At 36.6% G+C, this 18,343-nt stretch overlaps 1 protein-coding gene across 10 annotated transcripts in view; it reads right to left on the bottom strand.

Moving 5' to 3' along the window:
- Window positions 1–8,240: 8,240 nt before the first annotated feature.
- Hipk3 (homeodomain interacting protein kinase 3) overlaps window positions 8,241–18,343 on the bottom strand; it is a 137,872-nt gene continuing 127,769 nt past the window's right edge. For 5 of the 10 annotated variants that reach the window (XM_087205539.1, XM_004852069.4, XM_021264383.2 and 2 more), the window contains exons 9-17: window positions 17,540–17,661; window positions 17,153–17,280; window positions 16,902–17,063; window positions 16,687–16,749; window positions 16,101–16,397; window positions 15,653–15,793; window positions 13,956–14,191; window positions 13,596–13,723; window positions 8,241–12,161 (exon numbers count right to left, since the gene is read on the bottom strand). In XM_087205539.1, the coding sequence (XP_087061665.1) occupies window positions 11,700–12,161; window positions 13,596–13,723; window positions 13,956–14,191; window positions 15,653–15,793; window positions 16,101–16,397; window positions 16,687–16,749; window positions 16,902–17,063; window positions 17,153–17,280; window positions 17,540–17,661 (1,739 nt within the window). In that variant the 3' untranslated portion in view covers window positions 8,241–11,699. The remainder of the gene's footprint in view (window positions 12,162–13,595; window positions 13,724–13,955; window positions 14,192–15,652; window positions 15,794–16,100; window positions 16,398–16,686; window positions 16,750–16,901; window positions 17,064–17,152; window positions 17,281–17,539; window positions 17,662–18,343) is intronic. The other 5 variants (XM_004852070.4, XM_087205543.1, XM_004852072.4 and 2 more) reach the window with 3 other exon arrangements.

Raw genomic sequence — 18,343 nt, 5'->3', positions numbered from 1 at the left:
ATGGTGCTTAAAAATGATTCTGATTAAGAGGTCTGGGATCACCCAGAGTCTGCATTTCTAACAAACTCTCATGCGGTGCCAATGCTGATAGATAGACACACTTGGAGTATTGAGACCTTTGAAAATTAAGTACCTACCTCATCTCAATGAAAGAATTTGTAAAAAACCAAATCCCTGAACTTTGGGAGTTTTTGAAATGTTATTCCTGTCTCCTCACAAAGACAAAAAAACAAAACACATCTTTGTTCCTACTCCTCACTTCCTGTAAGATGGCTACACTTCATGTTACCATGTGTGTCCTGCTCTGATTATTCTTCCTCCTCACTTACATTAGGCCACGTGGGTTTTCTGGCTAGTGGTACTATGACAAAAGTGACAGCATGCCAATTCCACTCATCAGTCTTAAGAACCAGCGCAAGGTCCAACTCTGCTATTTTTCTCTCTTCCATTGGGCCAACATGGCCAATATATATGACCCCTAAAGTTAGGATCCTAGAATGACCAGGCCCCATGGAGTATATGTGACCTGTAGCCAGGACCAAACTTGTCACTGATCTGGGACCAACATATAACAAGGGCAAGAGATAAACCCGTGCTGTTTTCAACTACTGAGACTTTAGGGGCCACTTGCTACTGCAGTAAAATCTAGCACAAGCTAAGATTCTCTCCACTATTCCTAAAAGAAATAAAATGGGACAGATGTAGTTTAGTTAAAATAAATGTTGCATTTTAATTAAAAGTTATTGATTTTCAAACATCTCCTCTTTATAGATACCCAGAAGATATACAATAAGGTTGTAGGCTTCTTGTAACCCGTTAGCTTATTTGAATGCAGATATTCTGCAGAGTTTAAAAAATATCAGCCTTGGTGTAACAGCTCTGTCTATGCCCTTCTTCCTGTGAATTTAAGTCTCAGCTCCTCAGCCGTCAACATACATGGGAAGTGCTAAATGGTTTCTGGAATTTGTTGTCTTTTGTTTTTCTCATTTGCAGTACTGGGGATTGAAGCCAAGGATATTCTACCACTCAGCTATACCCTCAGACCGTTTTAATTTTATTTTGAAAACAGGGTCTCATTATGTTGCTCAAGCTAGCCTCCTACTTGTGATCTTCCTGCCTCAGCCTCCCAAGTAGCTGGGATTACACATGTGTGCCACCTCGGCTGAGGCTTTATGGAGTTTTGCAGTGGTGGGCTGGATCTGGCTTGTCCCAGTTGTGAGAGCTGATTACTGAATTTTCAGGAATTTTGTTATACACCATCATTATTTAAAACTGAATTATGTAAACTTACAATTGAATTATATTAAAACAATGGTAATACAGGCAGCCCTCACTTCATGTGCCAATATGTTCAAGTTCCATTTACTTAAGTAACACTGGTCTGCCTACAATGCAGCTCAAATTTTAGTGATTGTGAATGATTGCATAAAGTACACACTTCAGGGCTAGCCCTTTAGTCCACCAATCACTAATAACAGATGTGCTTCATGAACAGTAGCCAATCACATTGCTTTTTTCAAAGGCTGTCAGTGACTAATCATCACTCACCTGTTATTCGGTTCACAGACACCAAAGCATGTGGTTGTGTTACTTTCTGGTCTTCTAGTGATGGACCCACATAACTTTCTGTGTGTGTGTGTGTGTGTGTGTGTGTGTGTGTGTGTGGTATTAGGGATTGAACTCAGGGTCTCTGCACTGAGCTACATCACCAGCACTTTTTTATTTGAGACAGGGTTTTACTAAGTCACTAAATTGCCCAGGTGGGGCTCAAATTTGCCATCCTCCTACCTCAGCCTCCCAGAATGTTGGGATTCCATATAACATTTTATAAAAAGGGATATTCTAAGGAGAGAAGTGGCCAGAAAGATGAAGGTGCAGGAAAGAAATGAAAAGCAATAATGTGAGCAATAAAAGTGGAGCATATGGAGCCATGGAAGCAATAGCTGTGAGTAGGTATGTTGATCCACATGCTGCTCAGGAGACCGTGCAGATGCAGCCAGGGAACACAGGAGAGGCGGACTTAGCTACATACATGAGCAAAGTGCTTCTGACAAAAAGGCTGAAGACTGGGCCTGGGATGTAGCTTAGTGGCGCCACACCTGCCTGGCAAGTGCAAGGTCCTGAGCTCAATTCCCGACATCGAAAAAAAAAAAAAAGGCTGAAGACAAGCCAGAAAGGAAATGATACTGAAAAAACATTCACATAAGAGGAATTCCAGAGATATTTCATGACATTCAAAGTACAACCCATAAAATGCTGGAAGCTAATCCGAACTTAGAAAGGAATATGACAATTTGCCAAAGTATAGAAAAGATGTATCTCAAGTTACACAGGAAGAAGAATGCAAGCAATGCTTAAACTGTGGGTGAGTTTTTTACAAAGCAGTAAAACAGCCAGACACGGTAATGCAAGCATGTAATTCCTAGCTATACAGGAGGCTGAGGCAGGAGGATAGCAAGTTCAATGCCAGTCTTGGCAATTTACCAGTCTCAAATTTTTCAAGTTTTAAAAAGGAGGGTGGGAAGTTGAGGGTGTAGCTCAGAGTTCCCTGGGTTCAATCCCAAGACAGACAGAGAGAGAGAGAGAGAGAGAGAGAGAGGAGAGAGAACTTAGCTTTATCTAGCTTTACCATTTCTTCTTCCCCTGGACACTGAAAACCAACAGTAAGAGATTTTATAATACATTAACAATAAATTTCAAATGTCATGAGACAATTGTAGTTTTTCCATCACTTCCAAGGTTTCAGCCTGAGCAGTTATTTTTATGGTTCCAGACTACTGTCCAAAGTGAGGGCTACTTGTGCACAGAACATTACTTTCTTATTATTCTATACATCTTACTCTCATCTGTATGCTCTTGAAGTTATTTATGTCTGCTGTATCTATAAATAATAATGTATATCTCTTTCCAACTCTGTTCAGTGACAGCACATAGGAAGGTGGAAATTATGTGTGATGGGAGTATTTACACTATGGAAATTGGTAAACACTACAAGTCAGGGCTCGGTTTATTACTGTTGGCTGTCAGGAGTCAACTTAGGAAAGTAGAGGAGATAATAATAATGCAAATTAAATTTAAAAGTGTGTACCAGCTGGCACAGTGGTGTGTGCCTATAATCCTAGCAACTCTAGAAGGCTGAGGCAGGAGAATTGCAAATTTGAGACCAGCTTGAGCAATTCAGGGAGATGTTTGTCTCAAAAATAAATAAATAAAATAATAAGGACTGGGGATGTAGCTCAGTACAAAGGCCCTGGGTTCTATCACCAGTGCAAATAAAAAAGAGAGAAAAAATACATCAGCAGCCATTTAATATGAATAGGAAAAAAAATTGAAGGATGCCATATGCTTCCAATATTTGAAAACTATCATCAGATTAAGCGAAGAATTCACTCATGCCAGTGCTGAACAAGTGAAGTCGTTTCACTTTGGTCTTAAATATAAAAAAAAACAAAAATGAACATTCATGCCAGAATACTTGTTAATCAATAACATAAGCAACCTCTTTATCACATCAGATAGTAATCAAGCATTTGTGCATAACCCAATTTTGTCAAATCATGGTCACATTCTAACTTTAAGTTGCTACAGTTACAAGGATTTGGCAAAACTCAATCAACTTTTGATTCTATCTCATGAGAACCAATATGGAATTTATAATGGAATGTCAAATACTCTTATCATCATTTATAAATTATGTGCCACCACATTCTATGTACTAACACAATTTATATCAAACATGTAAGTACATATGTATGTATACATCTTCCCCTCCCTTGTCCCTGCTGCCCAGCACTGGATTTAATTCAGGAGATGTAGTCCTGTGCTACAGAGTCCACAGTGCCAAAATTTCAACACTGCTTTTTTTGTGCTATCATCAATCAACTACAGAGCATTTTTTTCCTGCGAAATTCAAAAACAGGAAAAATAAAAAATAAAGATAAATTTTGGCACAGGAAGAGGTTTTTGTGAGAATGAAGTATATGACTCTGGTACAATATAGGTTTGAGTGGCTTTTTTCTTCTTACCTTTTCCTCTCTTTCTAAAGCTGCCAAATCCTGTTTTATTTCTTTTGCTGGAGATAAAAGGCCTGCATATTTTTCTGACTACAAAGAAGGTGTACATGGCAGTGGAGGAAAGGATGGATGAATGGAAGTCCTTCCTTTGACTTCGTAAGTCAATCAGTCTAAGTAGTTAATTTAAGAATTCACTGAGACTTGGAATGCTCTCATTTTTAAAAAAATATATTTAGAAAAATTAGGAGCTTCTCACATTACGTTATTAATGTCCAGGGCCCCTAACCTACACTGCCCATTATTTCAGCTTTTTTCTTTCAAGTTTTTATGAGACCAAACTTGAAAGAAAAATTATTAGAGAACTTTCTCCCCCTGCTGGCCAGAACACAACATAGCAGTACGGTATTGAATTACTCAAAGTCAAAGCAGAAATGATACTCACAATTGAGCAACAGGATACTCACAGACCAACTCATGCCTGCAGATAACTTGTTTGATATACACTGTATTTAAAATATTAAAAAGTCTAAACTTTGAAATTGTCAACATTTGTTTTCCCAAAATACTAGAGGCTGGTGCACACTGGGTCTGCAATAGTCCGTGTCTTCCTGACTCTTGCATGGGGCTTTTACTTTCCACACTCACAGTCCCCACTCAGTCTGCGTCACTTCCTGTGGTCATCTGCCTACCCTGCCCAGCTGTTGTTGCTCTCAGTTTGCAACCCCAAGCTCTCTCATTTACCAATGAGGACACTGAACCCCAAACTTTGTCAAAATTATAGTACCTAATTTGTTGTTGTTGAAACAAGGTCTCACTATGTCTTCCAGGCTGATCTTGAACTCACTATGTAGCACAGGCTGGTCTCAAACTTATGGCAATTCTCCTCCCTCAGCCTCCTGAGTGCTGAAATTACACGTGTGCACCACACCTGGCTTTCATGCTATCTCATTAATGTCAGAGTAGATAATAAATAGTGGGCCTCCTAAATTCCATTAAACATGATTGTTGATTTTATCCACTTACTTAAACATTTTAGCGTGGTCAGATACAGAGCAAGTGTCCAAGATAGAGAGTCTACAAGATAAAAATAGTGCAATTCAGATTTTCTAGCTGGTGGGAAGAGCAGATAATTGTAACAAACATGGTGAAAGAAGGGATAAGGAGGCCATGGTGAAGTTGCTGCACAGTTCCTGCTCTCATCTCATCATCTGGTTCAGGCCCATCATCACTGTGAATATAATACAAACACGACTAAGATTTGCTAAATAATGTAAAGCTTTAGTGTCCACATCTACTCAACACTCACTGGGCACAAGAGCTGAACGTAAGGGAAACGGCACTATACATTACATTTATTAGATGACTTCCTCCACACACACCCTCTGACACCCCTTCTCTCTATTCAGTGTGACTCTCAATTATCATCTGCAGTCAATGTCCCTGGCTAAGAGGGGCTCAAGATCAGTAATGTTCACAGGGGCTCAGTCGTTGCTGCACAAGCAACATCTCTCCATAAATCAAATCAGATATGAGCTTGAGTAACAGGGATATAGCATTAAAGCTAAACTAGGAACTAATCTTGGTCAGCAGTACCCAGGACACCACAATTGGACACTAGTACAAGAAAAAAAAACCTTATTTTTCTAATTCATAAAAACCTGCACATTCTGGGTCTCCTGAAACCTGGGCTCTTTGGAGTTGAGGTAGGATATGGAGAAAGGGAGCCTAAGATGCCTTATTGGGCCAGGAAGCAAGGAAACATTCAGACTAACAAGGTGATGTCAAAAAAAAACTGAGATGAATCGAAGACAATTAAATAAAACAAAAATTCATGAATCCATAGCGATGAGAGAAAGGCCAGGGGTTGGGGGGTAAGAGACAAGAAAGAGGAGAGTAAGGGAAGAGAGGAAAATAATATGTGCGTAAGAAAGCCAAAAACAAATGAGATTTGCTAGTCATGTCTTTAACCAAGTGTCATCAATGACAGTGGAAAACCTGAAATTATGTTCCTCCCAACCGGGTAAGGACTCAGCTCCCATAACTATTTATGCAAATGAACAGACACTGAATTTAATCGAGCCTTAGACCTGATTTTACCTTTAAAGAAAACAGAAAAGTTGGTTAGCATGCAGAAAATACCGGACAAATCCAAAAAGTACAATGTTCTAGCCTGAACGTAAATGTTATTAAGGAAAAAAAGATGGGAGACTGCTCTGAATGACAAGCAGTCAGAGGCATGCCACAGCCAAATGCAATGAGTAAACACTGGCTCCTGAAACAGGGGAAAACAGCTATAAAAGATATTCTTGAAACTATTGGGAGAATTTGACTACAGACTGAAAATTAAATGTTACAGAATTGTTGCTTTTGCTAGAAAGATTTCATGGTTAGTTTGAGAAAGTCATTCTTTTTACATATGCATGCTGAAATATTTGGGTGGAAAGTAAGATTATCCATAACTGGGCCGGGGATTTAGCTCAGTGGTTTTACCACCTGCTGCGCAAGCGCAAGGACCCGAGTTCAATCCCCGGTGCCAAAAAACAACAGAAAACATTATCCATAACTGGCCCAATTAAAAATTATGTATCAGGCAAATGTGAGCTACCACTCCCCTCACAGCCCAAACTCTTGACTGAGGCATCCTGACTTGCTCCCCTAGTCATTTACCACTGTATTTTCTTCACTTACCTGCCTGAATGTACTTATTATTTAAAGTCACCACTCGTAAGGTAAGATCTGCAAGAGTGAAAGTGCCTTCTGCTTTGCCCATTGAGAGATGCTCAGCATATAGTGCTTGGAATGTGAATACTTCAGAAATATCTTGAGTGACTTATGACATACCTACCTGGTGCCAGGCACTGACTAATTTAAATCTCTTGCTCAGAGACTGTTTTCATCCTATTAACCTCCCTTAGAAACAAATTTTATATTCCTAGATCCATACTTCTTAGTATTCCCAATAGTCCAATTTACTTTCAAATAGACAGCAAAATCTGGATTTCATCTGTATGTGGGATCAGTGCTTCGGCCTAAAAGAAAATGTTCATATTTTAATGAAATCCCATTCAAATAATGATGGAAGCCAAAAATGTTTGTGAGGAAATAAAGCAACTAAGAACCCTCATATTACCATGTGTAAATTAATTTGAGTACTTTGGAGTATGTACTATTTGGCAGTAGCTAATGAAATGACCTAGTAATTCCATGCTTATATACCCAAAGGAAATGCATGAATATGTTCACCAAAAGATATGGAGTAACATATTTGTAGCACCACTAACTAAAGGATGGAAACTATTCCCATGACCATTAACAAAATAAACTGTGGCATATGCACACAAGGAATGTGAACACTGAAGAGTGCACATGTTGTGCTTCAGTGAAGAGTTTACAGAGAGAATATATATTCTTACTGGTATGTTCTGGCTTAGCATGTATGAAGCCCTGGACTCAATCTCTAGCAACAAAACTAAGACCAAAACAAATCACCATGTTGTGGTAGAATGCTCGCCCCAAAACGTCCCTATAGATGCTGAACGAGGGAGTGTTTGAGGGCATAAATTGCCCTACATTCTCCTGAAATGTCATGTCTCCTATTTTAAAATTCATATGATTTCCTATTCTTCATCTATGCATATTGAACCAATGTATTACTCTCAAAAATATTTCACAAAACTTAGTATTCAAGGAAAATGGGCCATGGTTATCCCGTGATTGCTGATACTTCTGGAACTCTGTGTCAGACTTCAGTTTAAGAAGAGCCAGGGGAGAGCTGGGTGTGGTGGCGCACCCTTGTAATCCCAGCACTCAGAAGGGGGAGGCAGGAGGACTGCTAGAAGTCTGAGGCCAGCCTGGACTACATAGTAAGTTCAAGGCCAACCTAAACTACACTACATAGCATGACCTTGTATCAACCCTCCTCCAAGAAAAATAATAATCATTAATAATTATAATAAAAAGAACCAGAGGAAAGTAATTAGTTATGGTTAGGTAGCCTGATTCATATCTACTGTATACTCACTAGAAATGTGACTATGGGCAAGTCACTTAAACATCTTGTGCCTATGCACAATATAATGTCATATAATGACAATCATACTACTATCTCACAGATGGCTTTGAGAGTGAAATGAGATGACATAATTCAGGTACTCCAGTGTTGTTTGCCTTTCCCTGCTCTACCTTGTAAGCAGTACTGGACTGAAGAAAAAAAAAAAGTCAACAAGCTTTTTGCTGCAATATATATATTTTAATTCAAAGTGAATCAACAGTATTACACCATAAATTCTTATTTTGACACTCACCAAAATAGTCACCTGGAAAACCCGCTTTTTGTGACAAAGTACAGAAGGCTTGGTCACATTTAAATCACTGAGAACTAGAGAGAAATACTATCGCAAACTGTAATAGACATTACATCCATAAAAATTTTCCCAGTCCTTATTGTAATATTGCACAGTGCAATTGCTACATGGCAAACTAGTGTAGCATAGAAGTAAAAGCAAAACAAACAAATCAAAGAAAGAAAGCCACAAGTCTAAAATTGTTAAACGGTTAACAGTTCAAACTTAGTAATCAAATCTATATCATTGGGTTCATGAAAACAAGTCTTCCTACACCTTGCAGTGTATGATTTAACTTTTACTCAACACAAACGAAGTTAAAAATTAGCAGTAGAGATTTAAAAAATGAAAAAGTAACAATTAAACATCCTGAATGAAAGAAAGAAGAACTAAGATCAGGATATCTGATTAGAAAAAACTATTTGTAAATTAAAATAGTATGCAAATATGCAACTTGGAAATCATGCAGTGTTTTATTTAAGAAAGCATTAAAACCAAAGGAAACTGATAAAAATGGTTTTAAAGAGGGTACACGTCCAGATTCCTTTTTCCATATGCTAAATTTAGACCTCAACAGGAATTTGAAATTTTTAATTAAGTTTTAACTTAAACATATTAAAAAGTCCATAATTCCAACTAACTAAGAACAATGTACTAACTGCAATCTGTCTTTTAAAAAACATTATTACTGGGGTATGAAAATGTTGACCTTTACCACTTTACTGTCAATTTCTCAAGACTGTTTCAGTCTTGGAACCTAAATAGAGAAAATACACCATTTTGGGGAGGAAACATGGCCCTGAACAAAAAGAAAATTGTGCCAGTTTTGTACCTGTTGTGATATAATCAATCTTTTGCCCTTGGTGTTTCTGAAATATCCGTTGCCAGCACTGATTCTTTTCCAAGAAGTGAGCTGATACCAGTAATCTGCTAGACCATATAAATAAAATTAGAAGGCTGTGGAGGGCAGCAAATTTACTTAGTGACTCCATATTCATGTGTCATCTGTAAATAATCTTTTAAATTAATCTTAGTCTACTTTATGTGTATTATATATATACTTCTATTTATATAATATAAAATGCATAGAATTGATTACTAAAAACACTGAAACTTGTGGGGAAAATTAAGTCCTTCATTTTCAGTGTGACTAAAAATGTACTGCTGGTTTTTATTTTATGATCTAATACTGTAATTTTTAAAATCAATTTCAGGCACATTTATTTCATTGATGATTATTAAATAAAACACTGCCGTGTTAATGGAGTAAAAAAAAGTTTATCCATTATTAGCTTATTGTCAACGCTGTACTAGGGCTGTACTAGTGGTATGCAATTCATTTATTAAAGAAATGCTGTAAATCCAAAACATTTGGAGTTTTACACTCAAATGCTTCATACTGTTTATTCCAGTAAATGCTGTAAGATTATATTCCAGATTTTTAAGGAAAAAAAGTTAAGTCAAGCCTGCAAGATACAGCTTTCTCAAGTGTCTACAATGCCAGTATGAAAATTTTTTTAAAATTAAGTTACATTGATACATCCAAGTTTTATATATGCAGTGATGAGCACAAACATTAATAGAGATAAAATACTGATGCAAATAACACACCCCAAAATAACATATGCAATTATTTTCCATCATTTACAATACAGTAGTTACAATGACACTCCAAACAGAAAAGCAAAGTAAAAAATCAAAACCCCAACTTCTATTTCATGTAATTAGACTTATACAGAAATTAGAAGGCTAAATAACAACTAGTTAATCACCTAATTTCACAGCTATCTGAAGTGGCAATCGTTATATAGCAGCTTATCTATAATACATTCAAGATACATGATACAATTTATTACTTGCCTGTAAGCTAAAACACAGCCTCAGTTTAATACCTTTCCTTAAATTCCACCTCTACACTACAATATACTTGAGGTCTATGCAAAAAGTAGCTACCTTTTATATAGGAAATGGATGATTAAGTCTTTGGTGCTGTAAAAGCAACTTCATCTAAACATCACCACCATCACCACCAAGGGAGAAAGGAAAAGGAAGGGAAAAACCCAAGACACACTTCCTAGGAAAAAAAAAGCATGTAATTTCTGTCCCTGACGGAATGTATTAAATAAGCAAACACCACCAACAAGCAAAACAAGTACTACAATGTAAAAATACTTTTAAAAAATAACCAAAAAACAAAAACCTTCTCACATGCATAAATGAAAAATTGCACACAAAGAACTCACATCTTTTCAAGCTTCAATAGTAAATATTCTGCTACTATTAAATACTGCATGGTTTGCCCAAGCTAAGATGAAACCACATCATGATTCAATGAGTATTTTGCATTTCTTTCATTATCTACTCAAAGTCATGCCTACTGCACCTCTAAACATTTTATTAAGTCCAATTATACACCAAACACTCCCAAAATAAACTTAAGATTGTATTGCAGTTTCACTTAACAGTATATAAAATGCTGTGCTGTGACAGTTATCAACTATCCATTAGATAATGAATCAATTTTTCTTAAGCACTACTAACTGCTTGCTTTTCTTGAAGCTAGATCATTCTGAAAAATCAGCACAATTCAACTACAGCAAACATGCTGCCCTCTTTATAAGGAAAAAACAGCTATTATCTGAAATCATACCACACAAAACCAAAAGTGAACATTACGCTACCAAAAGAAAACTAAAGAGCAGATTTGAATATTAAGTGCTGCAGTCCTCAACATTTATAGATAGGTAATAACATTAACAACCTCAAATATTTAAGGCACTATGTGTGGGAACGGTTTACAATGCAGCTGAGATTATTAGAACAACATTAAGAGCAAAGTCTAGGCAACATTTTGCCCATGCAAAAGACACATGCAAATGTAAAGAACAATAGCTCAATTTCTTAGGTTAAGTGACCCAACATTTATACACTAAGACACAAATAATACAATTCACTTGTATGCTGTAATTCTGACATATGTGCATCTGTTGCTCTAAGTCTGTATACAGAATGGCTTCCCAAATGTGGACGTGTCTTGCACTAGTTAGAAGGCAATTTTATAAAAAATAGCAGGAGCAAAACTGGACTTCTGCTCCCATAAGTCACCTGTCTAAAGTTACTACATAAGAAGATAACATGACCAAAGACAAGTTATACCAAATGTGCAAAACACATTAAAAGTGATTTTTTTTTAAAGCTCAAAGTTGTTTAAATTGCACCCAAGTCTACATGATTCAAAAATAATTTTTTTTGTGCCATGGCTAATATTTATTAAATACCATGTTTTTATTTTTAATCAAATGTTTACATCATTGAGCTTCCTCAATATACTGGTTTTGGATTTTCACAGATACGGATACTGGCTGAGTTTTGTTGGACTCAATGGGAATCCAGTATATGCCGGTGATGCTGCAATATAAGAATGTGGGGGGAAGATTGGTTTGTACTGAGTCTGATGAATGGTTGGGGAAGGTAAGAGACGGGGATTTATGCCCACTGGGACTTGGTGAACTATGCCGCTGGGGTGGGAGATATTATAAGTCGGATGCTGTAACATAGGTCTTGAGGTACATGGAGAGGCTAAGAGGTGGGCCACTGGTGCAGCTGATGATGGGTATGGAAGTAGTGTGGGCTGTCCTCCGAGGTGTGTACTTCCAGCCAGGTGGGCATGTACTGCAGTGTGGTTGGGACTCCCATGAGAAAGTGTAAATGGATTACTGGTAACACTAGTAGGGATATAAGCTTGCTGTCTTCGGTGCCCAAAGTTTCCATTCCATTCTTGATGTCCAGACCCAAAATGCTGAACCTAACCACAAAGAAAAAAAATGGCTGAATACACATTTCATAAGATAAAAGGAAAGGAAGACTGATAACTCATAGCAGATTTCTCAGAACTTTAGTGTGTACTAAAATTAGCAGAGAAAAATATCCAATTTTATGCTATTAACATTTTAATATTTATTAATACATATAGTACTGGCACTGCCACATACTGCTGCTAGTACTGTTACTGTCCCCATCACTACTACCATTTGTAGAGCAGGTATTGCATGTAAAGCTGATTTTTTATGCATGCATGAATTTATCACGTTCCAAAACAACCCCATGATGTAACTATTATTCCCATTAACTATGGTCTAGATTTACTGAAGAGACCTGGCCAAGGGAATATATACAGTATGAGGTATGACTGAACAGTACAATACATTTTTTAAAAAACAATACAGTAAAAGATGCATTTCCATTAATCACCCTCAAAGTATTTCCCCTTGCTTCAAATACACCTGTCCCATCATTCCTGCCACTTCCTGAAGCAGTTCTGGAAGTCCTCTTTCACCAGCATCTTTAGTTGCATTGCTGTGGATGCCTTCACGTCCTGAAATGATTCAAAACATTTACCTTCCATGGTGACTTTGAGGAAGAGCCAGAAGTTGCACAGTGCCGGATCTAGTGAATAAGATGGATGAGGACACAACATAATGTTTTCACAAGCTTGCCTTTCCACTGGATGGCACTATGCAGGCGCAGTCACCATATTTTTGATCAGATCTTATAAAGATACTAAAGATGACTTCCAGAACTACTTCAGAAAGTAGCAAGAATGATAGGATAAGTGTGTTTGATGTGAGGGAGAGTATTTTGAGGGAATTAATGGCAATGTACCTTTTCCTGTAATACATTTTTGTTTTGGTACTGGGATCAAACTTAGGACTTTGCGTTTGCCTGGTAGGCACAGCGCCACTGAGCTAAATCCCAGGTCCTATAATAAATTTTTTAAACATTCATTGTATATTTTGATCACCCAGGATCTGAACCCAGGTATAACTCTAATACCTGTGATTCATTTATTTCCCCAAGTGAAACACAATTACCAAGCATGGTGTCAAATAGATTAAAAGTACCCACTAAGGTTAGATGATCACCTCCATAAAAAAATGGAGCCACCAATCCATTATTGTATCTTCTGATTTAAAGGTCTAAGAAAAAAGACACTGAAAAATTATCTAAGAGAACCTAAGGACTTAACTCTTTCTAAAGCACAATCTAAGTTCTATGGAAAACTAAGCAGATTATTGTAATTAACAGGCAAGTTACCTTTAGTCACATGGATAGTGAAAGGGAAAAACATATTAAGACTACTTATTGTTTAAGAATCTTTTATTTTCCCCACTAAATTAAAAAATATATATATGCCAAACTCGGATCCCAAAGACTCTTACAAATTCACACATAAACATACTTGACTGAAGTTCAAATGCTGCTGCTGGAATGCTGATGTCAATTTTTGCTGGCGATTACCCGCTGCAGAAGGCTGGTGTAATCTGCCAGGGGCAGATCGTCCTTTTATTAATGGCTGGCATGAAGAATCTGTCAACAAACAAAATACTGGAGTTGGTGCTTTTTCCCTTTTCTGATAAAATATTAGCAAAGTCTTTAGGTATTTTATACAACAGTGATTTGAGAACTATAAAGTTTAAAAAAAAAAAAAGACAGCTTTTGTTTTCCAAGCAGTTGATAATGTTTGAACAATCCTGCTCTCAAATGTTCCCAAATTAAGATCTTTTAAAGAACAACCAGAAAATCAGAGCATTCAGTTTACCTATGTTTGCCATATGCTCATCAGCATTTAGTCCATTTTCTATTCCCATTGGTGGAACCACCACAGTACAAACTGCTGGCTTGGTTTCTGTATCAGCAGAGGTTACCAGTTCCGTGTTTTGATGAGTATCCTCCACAAAACTACTCTCTGCAAATGGACTGTCATGCCCCGAAGACTCTGATGTTGGAGAGCCATCCACAGTATCACAACCACTTTCTTGTTCTTCATCTGACATGCTACAACAAGAAAATATTTTTATGAGTAATTATTTTTTCCAACATTAATTCTAGTGTTGAATAATATCCAGGCTCCCAGAAAACTAGTAAGAATCTTAATTCAGTTATTTTATATATGATTATTCCTATTTCTTTAACAAATCACATTTTTTCTTAGAATTTCTAGACCTCTGAATTCATTCTGTATTCAGACTGCTAAACCTAATTCTGTCCTGTTTCAGAAATATCCTTTTGGGACCTATTTTTTTTCTCCTTTCGGCACCTATTTTTTTTCTCCTTTCCTTGTCCATTTAATCCTTAGTAGCAGTTCATAAAATTTGTCTTTAGAAATTCTATATAATTTCATCTGGACAAAAGAATTATTGTTCTACATAACTTAAATGAAATATGCAAACAGACAAGCATGCTACTTATCCCACCAATATTCAAATTATGATTCTAAGGTTAGGATATGTCTCTTCAATCTTTCAGCAGGCCTAGCCAAAGTCCCAGATTTCTTTGCTCCTCCTTATCATCTTGGGCCCTGACAGACCTCTCATTCTTTGGGATTTCAACATTTATTGTCTGTCCTAATTACTCATTTCATTTTGAAGCATTTCATTTCAAAATGTATGTACATTTCATTCTTATATCTTATGTATACATGCATGTATATATCCACTTCCAAACCACATTATCAGCGACTTATAAAAACAGGACGTATCGGGCTGGGGATTTAGCTCAGTGGTTCCGGCGGCTGCCTTGCAGGCGCAAGATCCCAAGTTCGATCCCCAGTACCAAAAAAAAACCAAACAGGATGTATTAAAGCTTTATATCTTCCAGAGAGCTTTGGCTAAAAGTATTCAATACCATATTTCCTGACTTAAGAAAAAAGAAGAGACAAATATATAAAATTAACTCTTCAAATTTTTTCAAATACAATCAAATATATTTCATGAACAATTTGGTGGCTTATTTCTAAATGCGCTTAATATATCATGGTGGTTAGAGGAAGCTTACTATTTAAGTGGCCAAAAAGGAAGGCTAGGCAAGGAAATATGAACACAATGCATGTCGGTCATCAAAAGCAAGTGAGAAAATAGTGGTTACTCTAGTGATACTGAGCCACTCAACAGTTTATTATATAAAAAACTTTTTTATTCTGCTAAAGTATGTTTTTATTTCAAATTTAAGCTATCATAGTAGTCTGTGAAACACAGATTGAAAAGATGACTTTTTTTACCCTTTCAAAAATAAAGAATGCTTTAAAAATTATTTCTTAGAACTTTTTCTTTTAGAGCTGCTCTGTAACAATGAATAAAAGGACTACTAAGAACTTGTATTTACAAAAAGTGGTCTAGTTCAAAAAGTATGTTCAAGAGAAAAGTCACATGTTTTTTAATGTACATAATAACAAAATGAAATGATAGGCTTTTTAGCAGACTTAATATTTATTACATACTACTACTGAAATTCTTTTACCTGTTCGGTCTCTTGCAAGGGGATGGGCTGGACTGCCCCGAGGAGCTAGTGCTCAGAGTACTATCGGGACTACTTAATGAACACATCCGATCAATATTCAAAGTGCTCTGGCAAGCTTCACAATCTAGACTACCTTTACATCTAAAGGAAAAAGGAAGGGGAAAATACTGGTTAAAAATAAGATACTTTCTAGGTGGCTAAAGTTTATATGACTTAAGGATAGGAAACAGGTAAGAATGAACATCATGAACCAAAATTCAAAGCTTATAAATACAGGTAAAATGCCATAATAATCATGCCAAATACCATTTAAGAAGTCTTCTCTGTCTCGAACCTAATTACATCATTTAAAGGTCTGACTCCAAAAGGCACCACCAAGGAGTAAGTTACATAAAGCTGGCTTTGCAGTACTCAATCATTTCTTAATGATGTTGCATTTGGCACTTACTCTCTAAGTGAATGTCTTGGGGACGTCTCTTCCTCATCGGTGTCACTGCTGATAGTGATCACACTCACTGCAGGACTTGGGGAGTCAGCGATGATGATGGTTTGCCGCTGTTTGTCTGAAACCGATGAATCAGAGTCCTGTCGGATGGACGCTTCACAGCAATTTCTTGTTTCTCCTTCTGAGTTATGATTGTCTTGTGTTTCTACACAACTTACTTCCTCAACATCTTTCCCATTTATTATCTTTGGAGAAATAAATGCTGAATGTGGGATATTGGTGTTCTGCAATGAATTACTCCTGTAACCAAAGGAATAATTTGTAGTTTCTATAATCAAAATATGTAAATGAATTTTTTCTAAGATATATTAGTAAATTAAGCGATGCAAACCTTGTTCAAATTCATGTATATAACACAATGATATGTCAAGAATTTTTGTGAAATATAAAATATAATCTCTAAAAATAGCATATATTACATTTACATAGAATTAAATGGTTTTTTTATAGTAAATGTTATATTTGAATGTCTACAATTGCTACATTACAGGTAGAGAATAAATCAAAAGGGCAATAAAGACAATCTTACCAACTGAAAGCATTTATTTCCTCTCTTCCTGGCTCCCATTCCATTAGTTTTACCAAAATACCTCTGAGAAATTGAGAAGGGAGCTCTCTTAGTGTTTGTAACAAAGCTATCAAAGAGGCCATTTTGAATTTAACAGAGTGACCCTTTAGTGTACATGCAAAATTCATTTTAAAGACTAATTCTCAAAATGGAGAGAATAAAGTACAAATACCAACCTGTTGTGGCACAGCTTATTTTTCTTGGTAGTGGCAGGCTGAGGCCAAACAACATGTGCAATGCCCACGCTAATTGGCTGCGGGGCTGATAAAGTTATCTGATTCGTTAGAAGAGGTTGCGGAATCACAGAGTTGTAATGATTGCTATGTGAAATCATTTTCCTAGGGAGAAAGTTCAGAAAAATTGAATCTCCTATTTATCAAGATCTACTTTGTAGGCTACTCATAAAGTACTTCTGTTTAGAACTTACCCCCAGTCTCCAAGCCTCTGTGAACCAGCTACACCTTCAGAAGTCAGTGTAGCAGTAGCAGGAACCATGGGTGTTACCTGTTGCCAGGTAGGTACTAGCATCTGCTGTGTTCTCCCAGACCACGTCTGCTGTAACAACCACCATCAAAAAACAATCAAAAATGACTACATTACAAACAATACTTCTCAAACTCCAAAATGTTAGTAAAGTATCAAATAACATTTATAAAAGTGAAGCCAATAACCTATGAAAGGGCTGGGTCCCCATTTAATCACTTTCATTACTTCCCCTATTATAGCACAAGCTGATATATGAAGCATGGATCAAACCCTCTATGTGTAAAGAGGTCAATATATGTGCAAAAAACCTCAAGGAAATATGACCAACCTGAGAGAGAACTCCTGGTCGGATCTGCAGCGGCTGCACGGCAGGGGCCTGAGTTACCAGTGGAACTGTATTGTCTACCCTTATTGAGTAACTGGTGGGTTTACCATGTGCTGCAGGAATACCTGTGAAATTAAAGTTATCCAGTAAGAGTAAAAAAGATCTTCCTATGATTTAAACTGTAAAATAATTATAAATGTAAAGAAGTGCTTAAATTCTAATTGAGTTTATAAAACCATTTCCTACACAGAATTTTCATGACCCTAACAGAAATAATCAAATAGGAAACTAGGATACTTCCTATTTTTGTACATGATCACAAAAACTGTTATAAAGCTACTCTTTCTGTTTTAAAATACATGTTACAAACCTGAATCATTTATTTTTCTTGAAACATTTCTTTTTGAAGTTTGCTACCAAGTTTTATTTTCTAACAGTTATGCCACCATGATAAAGAATCTGGAAAGGTGAATCTGGCTTAATATCCTAATAATTCACCAGTTGAATGTTCTTTTCATACAAACTTTTAGCTATGCTTAATAGTTTCTTCTTTGAAATTGTGGCAAGAAGGGGGATGCACCACATTTCACACCACAGGATAAAGGGGTTTTGAACTTTTTAATGGTATATACATTTTAATCTCCAAAGGAAAAGCAAAAACTTGCCTATTCTACCTAACTTGGTGATATAACAGAGCTTTTGCCCAATATGGCTTAATAGACTACTGTTCCTCGCTGAGAGCTGCTGGAAGAAATATGTTACCATTTTGCTTGTCCACTGGCAGAATTAAAAAATAGGATTGCCAGC

Source organism: Heterocephalus glaber, unplaced genomic scaffold (assembly GCF_053883595.1).
Source record: "Heterocephalus glaber isolate CG9 unplaced genomic scaffold, H.glaber_assembly_v1.0 deba00000594, whole genome shotgun sequence".
Lineage (NCBI taxonomy): Eukaryota > Metazoa > Chordata > Mammalia > Rodentia > Bathyergidae > Heterocephalus > Heterocephalus glaber.
Note: the sequence above shows the minus strand (reverse complement) of the source record. Positions and strands in the feature narration are given on the sequence as shown.